General features: G+C 49.7%; 1 protein-coding gene across 1 annotated transcript; it reads right to left on the bottom strand.

Annotated features, from left to right (window-relative positions):
* Positions 1-72: 72 nt before the first annotated feature.
* On the bottom strand, positions 73-9,436 carry SERHL2 (serine hydrolase like 2). The gene is made up of 12 exons (XM_059846577.1): positions 9,366-9,436; positions 7,736-7,960; positions 7,551-7,664; positions 6,549-6,590; positions 5,801-5,820; positions 5,535-5,609; positions 4,660-4,769; positions 4,305-4,384; positions 3,940-3,974; positions 3,110-3,186; positions 1,558-1,651; positions 73-1,217 (listed from the first exon to the last, which is right to left on the bottom strand). Exons 2-12 carry the CDS (start codon positions 7,881-7,883, stop codon positions 1,101-1,103), a joined length of 912 nt encoding a protein of 303 aa, XP_059702560.1. The 5' UTR covers positions 7,884-7,960; positions 9,366-9,436; the 3' UTR covers positions 73-1,100.
* Positions 9,437-13,094: the final 3,658 nt, after the last annotated feature.

The raw sequence follows: 13,094 nt of genomic DNA, 5'->3' as shown, positions 1-13,094 counted from the left end.
TGCTGCTCCTATAGCATTTGTGCAGCTCTGCAATAGTGGGAGGTCTGTCATCAAAGTAACCACCCAACCCCAGGCTTTTACACATTTATTTTACAATCTTCAGACTCGCTAGAGATGTGATCATGAATGTAAGGTGGAAATGGTGGTAAATTCCAGAGAGCTGAGATAAAATGGATTTATCTTCTCCTAAAAAACCAACTGCAAATACAGTTTGCATTGCTTGCAGAGATTACAGGCCTGCCTGCTTCAGTGGGCTTTTTGCATCAATTTAACTCGGAGGCAGATTCTTAATAAGGCCTATCTAAGGCAGACAGTGTGTAAAAATTGCTGCCTCCCAAGATGCATTTTAGCTGCTTGGGTGAGTGGCCTGAAAGAGAAAGGAGGTTTGTTCCCCCATAGAGTCTAGAAGATGGACTTAACATTAGAACATGAATCTTGATTTAGGACAGAAATTGTCTCTGCCAACTTTTCCATAATTTGTAGTTCTCACAGCTGCTTCAGCTAGAAGTTTAAGGATTCTCCAGCATTCATTAAAATGGCTTTCTCTGCACAGGTGAGCTCTTATTTAACCTGATTCTTAAATAGTAGTTCTCACAATAGAACAGAGACACTGAGGCCCTCTGCGCTCAGGCATCTACGGAAGTAAGCAGAGAAGCAGAACACTTTCCTTGTTTTTCAGCAGGTTAAATCCTGGGAGCAGCCTACTCACCATCCTCAGGGAGGAGGCAAGATGAGCCACCTCTATTGCAGTGCCAAAGCTGGGGAGCTGCTGCTGTCACAGAGGGTGCCTCTGCCTTGTGTTCTGCTGTTTTAGGGTGCAAGTTTGGAGTAAGCCAAGGGGAAGGCCACTCTGGGCCTCTATCCCTGTACTCACAGAGCTGGAAGTAGAGCAAGGATTCCTTCTCCCTTTGGCAAATGGGATACTTTGCTCAGCTCTCCTTCAGAGTACCCCTGGCAGACCTGCTTCCACCCTGCAGTGAGCTAAGCACAGGAAATATTATCATGATCTAATGCTGGATGTGAGGTAGGAATGGTGACAAATCTGGAGCTTGCTTGTTAAGCTCCCAGTTCTCTGGGACTGCTGCAGCTGTGAGGGCTTCCTAGAGCCTGGCCCTGGTGTTCTCTGCTGTCAGGAAGTTGCTGATGATCCCAGATACCACCTCGGGCTCGTTCAGGTGCACAAAATGACTCCCAGGCACTTCTGCTAGCTGGATGTGCTGGAGGGAAAGAACACAAGAAGTTGTGAAGATGTGGACCAGGAAAGTGTTCCGTGAAGCACACACTACTGTGTGACATTCGTGGGAAAAGGACAGGGCAAGTGAGGCAGGACAGAGATGGGAGGACCAGGGAAGAGCTGGGTCCAGAGGGCAGTACTAACTTGGGACTTTGGCAGCAGGGACAAAGTTGACTTCCTGACTACCCCCCCTTCCCCATGTGAGGACTGTGCTGCTCAGGACAAATCACCTAGTGGAAGGTGTCCACCAAGGTCAGCTGCTTCCCAGCTGCTGCTCCCAGGTTGGTGGCCAATGAAGATGCAAGGATGACGTTTTCTCTCACCTCTTTGAAGTTAGACTCGAATGCCTCTTGCAGGGCTTTCACAAAGTGATTTCTGCTCGGTAGGTTGTGCGGTACCAAGAGTCCATCTTGTGATCTGAAAACAACAGTGAGGCTCAGTACAGCACTCAGTGTCTGTCCATTTGTCTTTGTGGCTGTCCTGAGCAGAATCAGTGTCCCCAAGACAGTAGGGTGACAATCCCAGCTGTTCTTCCCAGGCTGCTCGTAAGCAGCAGGTGACAGGGTCATACATGGTAGTCAGAGTGCACTGCACAGCTTGACTAAGCAGCTATTTTCTATCAAACTAAAAGGTGCAAAACCTTGGGTGACTGCCTAGTGGTATCAGAGTGGGGACTGGCTAAATATTATCCTCTCAGGGCTGGCTCTGTAATTGGTCTGAAAACATCATTCCCTGCCCCTGCTCTGCCTTCTGCTCTTAACTTCTTCCTTCCTTAGAATCTCCACATCTCCCCTCAGTCCCTTCTGCCTTTCTTTGCTGCTTTTTTAACCAAGTTATGCCCTGCTCAGAGAAGGAGGTACCAGGGCAGTTGCCCTGGAGAAGTCAGCATTAGATCTCCTGCAGAGCTAAGATCATGCTGTCTCCTACTACTGTGCTGGTCATGGGACAAGGGGACATCTCAGGCTCAATGGCATTTCTATGGCACAGAAGGCTTGACCTCAGCACAATATTACATTTCTGGACAAGCAGGAATAACCTGAAGCAGTTATGATACTAAAACAGATCGGGGAAGCCAAAACTGCACCTCTTTTCTCAACTGCTAGCACTTCCTGCTTTCTAGACAATCTTTTAATAGCACCCCACCAGCCAAGGTAGCCAGAGCCCTGCACACCTTGCCCTCGAGTGAGATGGGAAAAGGCAGAAAGACGACTTGCAGAACAAGCTGTGCACCCAGACAGCTTAACACCTTGGCAAGCCACTGGCCCTGACCCCAGAGCTGCTTGCCCCAGGTGCCACAGGAGACAGCTTGCAGGAGCTCAGTCAGACCAGGGGCTTTAGGAGCAGCTGGAGGAGATGGACACTGCTGTAGTTTCACCTGTTTGCTCAGGCAAGAGGTTTTGGGGCCTGGAGAAGGGGGCAGGCTGGGTTGCTGACTGGGGTAGAGTCAGGTCAGGAGGACAGCAAGTAGGTGTGGTGCTGTGGAGGGTCACGTATTTGCCAGGATGGCCCCTTGCTGCAGTGCCAAGGAATGGAAAGTTGTGAGGTGGGATTGTGAAGCCAAGAGCATGGGGAAGATGGGGCAGGACCAACGTTTCCTCAGTCAGCCTTGCACCAGGGAGTCCCAGCCTGAAAGCAGAGTGCCAGGCTGGGAGGATGTTCCAGTTGGTGTCTGCCTTCTCCAGGAGCCCACCCAACCCAGGGCAGTGGTGGGGAACTGGGAAATACTTCTCACATGTGAAACTGTACTGTTACACCAGCTGGCCAAAAGTCTGGATGACTAGTGTTGATGAAGGGGTAGTGGAGGACTCCTCCCTAGCCTTCATTCCCTCCACTGAAGGAGACAGCAAGGGTTGGTGTGGTTTGTGCCTCACTCACACAATGATGAGAACACGGTCCTGGATCTTCTGCAGGAGCTTCACACACTGCTCCACCGTGAAGAACTCTCGACTCTGCTGCAGGTGCAAAGAGAGGGAAAGTGTCAAAGATCAGGAACAGCAGCTGGGGGCAGAGGATGTCCCCAAGCCCTCCTGCACAAGTAGCTCTGAAGGCAGAAGTAACTGTGGCCCTGAAGCTTTCATGCCGGGACATGACACGTGTCCAGGCTGCAGACAGGAGTAAATGGCTCTGCAAAGGCTCCTTCTGTCCAGCTGTGTTTTAGGGCTGCCAGCAGCATTGCCTGCTGGGCTGCAGCACACATGGGAATGATCTCATAGAGAAAAGCTTTAAAAATCCTTTTACTAAAAAGGAGAAAGTACATTACCCTGGCTTCCATATCTTGATAGTAGCACAGATAAAGGAGGCCCTAATTGCTCAAAAGTGGCACAAAACTATCAAAATACCAAACCCTAAGGACTTTGTTCCACTCCCCTTCTTATTCAGGTCACCTGACAAGCTGACAAAGCATCCATCCATCTGCTGCCTTAAGACTTATAACAGTAGGAAAATGTGGCCAGGAGGCCCTGGGGCAGAGGAACGTCTAAAAAAACAAACAGTAACATTTTCCAGTGACTCTAAGCTGAATCAATGATCAAGTGCAGGCTCTTTGAAAAGCAGCATTTAAAGGACATGTGGGAATTCAGGAAGCAGAAAGTAAGCAGCTGGGTGGAGGCAGGGCCTAGCTCAGTGAGCAGGCATCCTCTGTGTGAGTGTTCTGTAAGCTGAGGGCTCTGAAGTAGCAGGGGGCATGTCAGAAGAGCAGTGCTCACCGTACGGGCTCTCATGTCTCTGTTATACACCAGCCCTGGAAAGAAAAAAACAGAAGGTTTTCTTAGGAGCAGGAGCTGTTCTGTTTTAACACACTTTTGGGATCTGCCTGAGACTTTCTGAGATGGGAAGAACAGGATTAATTAAAAATTCTCCTTTTTTAAAATTCATTTTCTTTAGCTGTTCTAGGATTTGAGCACCAAACCCTGTTGCTGGGAATGGAGAACTCTGCCTCCAGACTTAATTGATCCCATTCAGGCTGTGTAAATCTGTAGCTAGGGCACCCTGTACCCTGCAGAAGACAATGGCTGTTGGCACCAGTCCCTTCCCACACCCAGCAGTGGCCCAGCACCACACAGCCCCTTACCAGCGGGTGTCTCAGTTGCTCCTCGCTGCAGCAGGATTGCCCCACCCTCTGCTGTCAGATGGCTGTTTGCTTCTAAAAGCCTGAGGGAGACATGGCAGAGAGATTGTGATGCTGGAAAAAGGGAGGATGTGAAGCAAAAATGCCATGACAAGGTGACAGTGAGCTCTCAGGCTGCTTCAGAAAGGAGCAGGAAGAGGCAGCAGCTTCTGGCAGCAGAAGCAAAAGGTCTTACTGAGATTCCAGAAAAGGACTTGAAAGGTGAAATGCAAGGATGGTTTTCCTTTCTCATTTGTGCAGCTGTAACTCTGTCAAGGTGAGGGCAGGCAGTAAATGAAGAGGATGGATGGGAACCCACCTCTGCAATGCTGCTTCGGGGCTCCGTGCTTTGGGAGTTTGCTGCTTTGCCTCCAGACTCAGCAGTCTGTCGATCACCCTCCGTTTTGATTTCAGCCATGCCTCAGTGTCCTGAAACACAGAGAGGTAGGGAAGAGGAGTAACCCCTTTCTTCTGAATGATTTTACCCCTTACTGGAGAGTGGAAGAGGGAATTTCACTCTTCAACCTCCCTCAGTACTGTTATCAGTTAGGGGTATCTTATTAAAAATGCCCCTTTCTGGGAGAAAGGGCATTTTTGATAAATACAGTGATACTGCTGTAATGAACTTAACTTTTTATTCTTGGCATCTTTTCTAACCCTTCCTACCTCACTTCTGAGTTGAGGACAACTCTCCAAAGTTTGGTATTTTTTGTCTCTCTGAACTAGGGTTTCTGTCCCACTACTGCCAGTAAAAGCTCCAGCATCTGGTAGCAACGATAGCATGTTCGGAATGTAGCTTTATGAACTGCCAGGAACAGAAAAAATCTACCAATCTTGTACCCAGGTCACCCAACATGCTGTTGGCAAAAAGATAACCTCAGCTGGCAGCTGCCTGGACAGAGGTTCCAGTTTCCTTTGTACAAGGGCTTGGCACAGACAAGAAAATTTCAGTGCTAAGGGACTGCAGGATGTGGAGCTCTACCAAATGTGCCCCAAGGGCCACCCCCTAAGGACCAACTTCAGTCTGTGCAACAAGGAGCAGATCAGTACCTGCCAAAAGGAAGAGCCCTAGGACTTGTGTGACCTGCCAGGAAGTGGTCACATCAGTGCTTTCTCTGAACAAGTGAGGGAAAGAAAAAAATCATATAGTTTTGTATTTTAAAAAAGTGAAAGGAAGGACACATGAGCTCTAACCTCTGGAGCTAGAAGAAAGCCAAGACTTTCCAGCAGGATCAACTTGTCCACCATCTCAGGATAAAGGAAACAGAACTGAGGAGAGATGAAACAATAAGGAAATGAAAAGCTGAGCACTGAGTGATGTCTTTATCCTGCTGCACGGGAGAGGGGTCAGGGAAGGGCCTCTCCTCCCCTGAGATCCAGGTCTGTCCCTTCATTCCTCTCCTATTTGTTGTTGCAGCTGCAGAAATCACAACCCCATGAAGAAATGATGCTTTACTCACCATTCCTGCCACAGCCCCACCTGCAAAAAAGAAAAGGGTGCTCAGTAATGCACAGAACAGCCCCTGATAACAGAAATTCACCTTCCCCACAGCAGGAGCCACCTGAGAAATAAAAATGTGCATTGTACCATGGGACAAAACCCCACTACAGAGGAGAGCTCTCCCAGCCACAACACACAGGCAGAGACCAAGGCTGCTGACCTGCTGTGCTGCCCACCTTGTACCATTCCCACCTCCCGCAGACAGCAAAGGCCAAGGAGGAGTTACTGTTTAAAATGTCTTGGTGTGCAGGTCCTGTTAGCTGTGACCAGAGCGGCCCTGGGAAGCAAACTCCAAATTGTGGCAAAATCAAATCATATTCCAAGCTCAAAGGGATGGATCCTGGAGTCCAGTTCTCCTCAGGCAGCTTTACAGCCCACCAAATGGGCTGTCTGCTCCCAGACTTCGTGGGGACCAGGCAGGAAGGCCTGCTGTGAATTCTGCATAGACCACCCCTCTTTGCCTTGCACTGTTCTGTCCTGTGAGTGGGGGAAATGCTCACAGCAAGAATTACCACTGTCTGTACTGCAGGGTCTTGAAAACAGGCATTTCAAACACAGGCAGAGATTTTTGAATCACTCAAGCAGGAACCTCGTACTTGGCATAATATAATAAATATTCCAGCCCAGCTCCTAGCAGCATGTCTTGGAAGTTAATTATCTGCTGCTTTCTATTAATCTCACAGTTTACAAGGACCAGAGCCACTTACCCATACTGTGACCCATCAGGGTGAACCGTCTCCACTGCAAGGCTAAATGGCAACAGAGAAAAACAGACAGTGCTACATTAGAAACCAGAGCTGCAACATCTTGCTGCTTCTCTATTGACATGGGCCCTTTCTCCCAGGAGGGCTTTTGCACTACCACATTTGCTTCTTAATCCAGAAACTAAGCAGCTAAGTGGGCCGATTTTGAAGAAATGGAGCATTTACCACCTCATTTCCATGGTAGTTAAGTCATACAGCTCTCAAGTTCTCCCTGTATGTCAAACAAACTCCAGCAAAGTCCCATTTACTGCCAGATGAGACTGGCAAGAAGCAGAGGAGCCTGACTGGGTAGCATCTGGTGGAAGAGAGAAACCCTTACAGAGCATCCTGCTGCAGGGCATTCTGCAAGACATGTGAGGACACAGAGCCAGGTCTGCTGCATTGAGGGAAGTATGATTCCAAGTGAAAGCTTTCTGCACCATTTAGCACATCAGGCTCTTTAGTCCATTTTTAGGGCACTCTGGGAGGCTTATAGGAAAATACAGCTTTATCAGTGCTGCCCATCTGAAATATACCTCACTGAAAGATGGGATTTATCCTCTGGATACATCTCAGAGCTTCTAGAGGCTCTTTTGTGTACTGAATGGGGAATGTAAAATCACACATGCCAAATATACAGATGGGCAGTTACATCAGGAGTTATTAGGAGTACAAGACACTTTGACTTTCAGATTTCTTTGCATGATACTAAAGCAAGTTGTAAACTGCCATCAGGGAGAACCAGAAGTTTCCAACTTACACCTAAGACTGGTTAGGGGTCACTGACTGCTTAAAAAAAGCCAGTCTGGCAAAACCATTTAGTTGCTTCCACCACTTCACCACTACAGCTTTTTTAGTATAGAAACACTAGCAGCAGGGGGAGAAGGAGGGGGAACTGAAAATGCTGCTTGCTTGTTAGAGCAGGACCAATACAGCACCCCCTCGAGGGTTCCTTCAAGTACCCACCTGCTGCCACCCGGCGCACATCGGTCACATAATCTAGGAAATGGTAGAGGCAGCCTGCAGGTCGGTGGGAGGACAAACCATGGCCAGAAAAATCCATTGCCACATAATAACAACCTGAAAGGGAAAGAGGATCAGATGTGCAGCCCGGCCACGCAACAGAAGCCATTCTGATGAGCCAGACCTACCTCTGGGGAGCAGTGGAATGAGCTTGTCAAAGGTGTTGGCATTGTCCAACCAGCCATGCAAACACAGCACAGGGTGTCCCTCCGAGGGTCCCCAGGCCTTGGCTGCCACATGTCCCCAGGGCACAGGGAACTTCAACTCTGAGAACATGCCCAAAACAGGGTGATGTCCTTGGAGAGTCACGTACTTGGAGAAGGTCCCAGGGGTCTCGTTAATGGTCTGGAGCTCTGAAAAGAGTAATACAGGTCTTTAGTAACTCACCAGTCTCCTGTGGTCTTAATTAGCAGCTTGATGATTTATAGCTCCCCATTCAACATCCCAAGCTGCCGTTCCTGACTGCCTGTTTGGGGAATCCTCCTCCCAGCACGTACTAGCTATGCTCCTAGGAAGAAATAAGCTTTCCCTATGCAGGAGGAGAAAGCTTTCTGTGTGTCTCTGCAGCAGCTGCAACCTGACCAGAAGGCACAGGAGATCCAGCAAGAGGGAACCATGCAGAATTCCCCCAGCTAGCTGCAGTCAGCCAGGCACCTCTCCTGGGCCAAAAAGACAGTTTGGGGAATAAGGATGCTGCCTCCAACATTAGACTGTTACCACCTTGCCCTCTTTAACCTTGGTGCTTCTCTTTCACACCACTGGTTGGCACATTTGCTAGAGCAGCTGGCTCCATGCTGCACAGCAGGTCATTGCTGCCATCCGCCTGTGCACCCTCAGGGCCAGGGACTTTTGCATGGGATATGGGTCCACAACCTGCCAGGCACTTGCTCAACCTCAAACCATCTCATTTACCTGGCAATCACTGACCCTTGCTCAAGCGCCAGCTCCTGAGTGAAGCCAGCCTCTGGCGACCTTCCAATGGTGGTTTAAACATTTCCCTTTCACCCCACCAAGCCACAGGCAACCTGACTATCTCCAAGTCTCTCACGTCATATCCCCTTCCAAGTGACTTGTCTTGCGTATCTGCTCCCTTAATTAGCCCTCTGAGACGGCACAGCAATTAAATCACTCCACAGCAAGTCCCTCTGGAGCCCATATGTCTCTAAGGAGTGAGGACAGAGGGGGTGGGCTGCTGTCAAGGCCCTGATGGTCCCAATCAGCCAAGCCTGGGGCTCCCCATGAGTGTGTTTGAGCTCGGCCCAGGACCAGCCGCAGCAGTGCTGCAGGAGTGCCGGTCTCCATCAGCAACGCCCTCGCCCCAGGAGCCGTGGCCCAGCCTGCTGATCACGGGGCTGTGTCTGATCCCAGCTGCCCTCGCCGGGCCAGATCCTGACAAACAACCGTGGGCTGACTTCCCACAGTGTGACCATGGACCTGCCCTGTCCCGAGGGCCTGGGCTCCTGGCAGAGGCTGATGGCCATCCCAGGCAGTCCCGCCTGGGCCCAGGGGGGCTCCGGCCCTGGGATCCCCCCGGCCCCGGGCTGAGGCCTCCCTGGGCGGGCAGGAGGCGCCGCTACACCCGGGCCTTCGCCTCGGGGCGCCCTGGAGCGCCCGCTCCCGGTCCTGCTCCCGGCCCCGGCGAAGGGCTGCCCGGGGACCGACCTCCGGCCGGCGCCGAGAACAGCCCCCGGAACGCCACGGCCGACCCGGCCCCCTCTCCCCTCACCGCCCTCCCGCGGCGCCCCGGCCCCCTCCTACCGCTCCGTGCGGCCGGGCCGGCTGAGCAGAGGCGGCGGCGGGGCCGGGCCGGGCAGGGCGGGCCGGCTGCACCGCCCCGCTGCCCGCCTCCCCGGGGCGCCCCGGCCCCCGCCTCTGACTGCGTCGGGCTCGGTAAGAGGAACGGGAACGTAGCCATGGCTGTGGGGTCTGGAGCTGCGAACAGCCTCCTGGGCGTGATAGGAATCTCTGAGGAGTCGAAATCAAGGAGGTATGGCTGCATCCTTGACTGCCTCCAGAAGACACATTACTGACGATGGAAACTGCCTGTACTGTGGTGACACAGTGTGAGATGTTTTAACTGTGACCAAGGAGCTTCATATTGACATCAAACGGGCCCAGTGCTTGACACTGACACTGAACTTCTGTCACTGTCTGATAGAGAGACTCTTCTGACCTCCTTAAGCTTGCTGGAATTGTGTTGCTTCAGGGACAAGTCGCCCTCCCATACTGTGACCCATCTCAAAGAACTGACTCTACTACAGGGCCAAGCTGCCACAGATGCACAGCAGACAGCACTTCCTCAGCCACTCCACTCCTCTTCTGCAAAAACAGACCCCTCTCAGATGGAGAGGTTTCTATACAGTTTGCCTCATTGATTGCCCAAAAAGATGATGTCTGCATAGACCAAGTTTCAAGGAAGCCAATACCCACTTGCTGGTGGCTCTCATTCCATCCAGCAGGCAGTCTGCTAAGCCTAATGCGGACTACAACCATTCCTCTTCAGCCAAGGACTCTGCGGTCAGAGAAAGCAAAGTCCAATCACACTGTGAGCAGTGAGACCCCTTGCTGGAACAGTCAAAGGAAGCAGAATGAATATATGTTCTTAGGGAATCATTTTTATATTGGTAACTGGAAGCCCTATATTCAGTTCAGAACATCAGTCTCCTAAATTACACAATATATTTTCAGAACAGCCTAAAAAGCTTGAAAGAAACCAGTGTAGAAGCTTAGAGCCCTATTTCTCCTGCCTAGCTCTAACTCATCCTGCCAAAATGGGCTCTGCACCACAGCAGTTGAAACATAACCTTGGGGATCCATCACTGAGAAGAAACAAGAGCACTGTGTAGCTCACAGCCTCCTCTCCATGTGAGCCATTAGAAAGGAAATCAGAACATGAATTTTTACAGGTTTGTAAAGTGTCCAGTGCCTTGCTTTTTCTTAAGCCTCCATACTGCAAGAGCAAGGAAAGCAGACTACAAGGGCTGGGGAGCCTTGCAGAAGGAGAGAGGCCACAGTGACTTCTACACCTTCTCTCCTACAACTTTCAGAGGTGGGTAGCTGATTACAAAAGTTGAAAAGCAAAAGACAGCTTGGCAGAACAGGTTTGTAAAATGCACTCAATGATAATGAACAATAATCAAATAGTGGCTGCGGCTAATAGAGGGCAGGGCCCTCCTGTGAATTCCTGGAATTGCTCCTAAAGAAGCCACCAGACGGCAGTGTAATTGTTAGGCAGTGTAATTGTTAGGCAGTGGCTGCTGCTAGGCTTGTGGTTCTGCAGTCTATGGCATGACCTGTGAGGAAGAGGACCCTGTGCCATGAGAAGTTATGTGGACTGTTGGGACACACTCCAGTGGTTGGTGGGACAACGGGTCATGCCCAGGAAAACCCATTGCCACTCATGAGCCAGACTCACTTCTGGGGAGCAGTGAAATGAGCCCACTGAAGGTGATGGCATTGTCCAGCCAGCCATGCCAGCACAGCACAGATTGTCCCAGGCCTGGGCTACCACCTGTGCTTGGGGCATGGGGAACTTCACCTCCAAGAACTTGTACCCACAAGGAACATCCCCTGAGAGCTACATGCTGGAGCTCTACCTGACCTCTACCTAATACCAGCTTTTGGGCTCAATCCTTGTTTGGGAGAATCCTGGGATTCTGCTGTAAATGCTTGCCCTGGCAGAATATGCATCACCACCCACAGGTCTTGGACCACCACACTGGGCTCTCTCCCCCTTTCCAGCAGCCAGTAGGATCTGGACTCTCATTGCTTTGGGTCACAGAGATTATTCTGGGACTCAGGTGGGAATAATGCATTCTCTAGTGATGTTGGGCTCCTGTGACCTGCATCCTTAATCACTTCTGGTAGGCGGCTCCATCAGCAGCCACCTGATGGAAAGGAAGAATTCCTCACAGAAATGATTGGGAGCAGGTGATTTCAGATAGAGCTCCTAGTGGAGGAGGTTGCACTGGATTAGTGGTAAGAAAGGCTGGTTTTGAGTAAAGAATTGTGAGTTAGTGTGAGATATCCCATGTGCTTAGCAAAGGGTATTTCAACCTCTGTGTCCTTGTAAAGGAGCAGGGTCCCTGCAAGGGTGAACACTGGGACATGCAAAGCTGTTATGCTCCACTGACTTGGAACAGCATTGATCAGTTTGTGCTAGCTGCAGATCTGGTGAGGAAACTTTAAGTACAGCAGATTGATTGCTACCAGGGGACAAATTCCCCATAGCTGGTTGGATTCAAGCATTGAAGTACTGACATATTGATCTATTTATGTTGATTTATTAGTCATAGTCCTGTACCCCAATTTCTCTTGTGTGGTTATACAAATAAAAAAAAAAAAAGCATGCTATTGCTAGCTTAACTGATTTCTTTCAGAGGATATATAGAGGACACACCTCTATATAAAGCCCCACATTGTGAGCATATGCTGCAATCTATAGTAGACAAGAAAATAAAAATGATCACAGGCAAGCATGTTATCATGCAAGCAGCTCCAACATGCTGGCTCACAGGCTTTAGTTTGAGCTCCATCTACAAATCTTGCTTGCCTTGGAGATGGTCCCAGGAAGTCTCAGGAGTTTAAATGAGCTCCCCAGGTGAGAAGAGTTGGGGTAGGATATTATCCCATGATCTCTGGGCTCTGCTCAACAGCAACAGACTCATCTAGGTACCTCGTGTGGTGTACTTTTCCTTTGGTTTTTCCCTAATTTCTTGTTGAATTTCATTTATGTGAATTTCTGATTGAAAAAGTTGCTTACATATTAAGTGCAAAACAAGTGCTGTGATGGCTTAGATTGGTTTCTCCCCCTTGCTCCAGATCTGTTGTGTTCCTTTTTTATTGGCATCATGCTGTAGCCAACTGAGCTAAACTCAGTTTTTCCAGAGCTCTCCAGCTGTGCAGAAGGTGGAAGAGACAAAGAGCTGCTGGCTCTTTACCCACCACAGTCTGAGGCCAATATGATAATTTAAATGGAAATCTTTGTTTTAAGCCAAGCAATGAGTGGTTGAAAAAGTGAAGTGCATCTACTTCAGGGATTCACCTGCAGCATAATTTGGGTAGTGGGGCTGCTGGGGTGTTAAATCATTCCCACATGAACCACCACCATTCAGCTGGAAGCAGCCCCAGGCACACACCATGCATCAGGTCCAACTGGTGCACATTTATATCACTTTATTTGCAGCTAATGAAATGGCTAGAAACATTTATAGCATATAAATTATATATGAGCACCCATCATAAAAATAAACCCTTTCCAGTCTCAGCTTTCCACTTCCTCTTTAATCAGAAAGTCTATTATATTTGGGACAGATTCAGGAGTCTCATCCCCTGGGCCTGTTTAGATTAACTTGTGAGGTGAGCTACTCTCCAGATTGCTACAAAACCCTTACCCACCTTTAGAGCATGCACCTATTTTAATGTATGAAGTGGCAGGGGAAAAAGAGAAGGTTCTCTCCAGCTCTTGTCTAGATTTAACCATCTTTC

This window comes from Haemorhous mexicanus, chromosome 5 (assembly GCF_027477595.1).
Source record: "Haemorhous mexicanus isolate bHaeMex1 chromosome 5, bHaeMex1.pri, whole genome shotgun sequence".
Classification (NCBI taxonomy): domain Eukaryota; kingdom Metazoa; phylum Chordata; class Aves; order Passeriformes; family Fringillidae; genus Haemorhous; species Haemorhous mexicanus.
The sequence above is the reverse complement of the archived record's forward strand: the minus strand, read 5'-3'. Positions and strand labels throughout refer to the sequence as shown.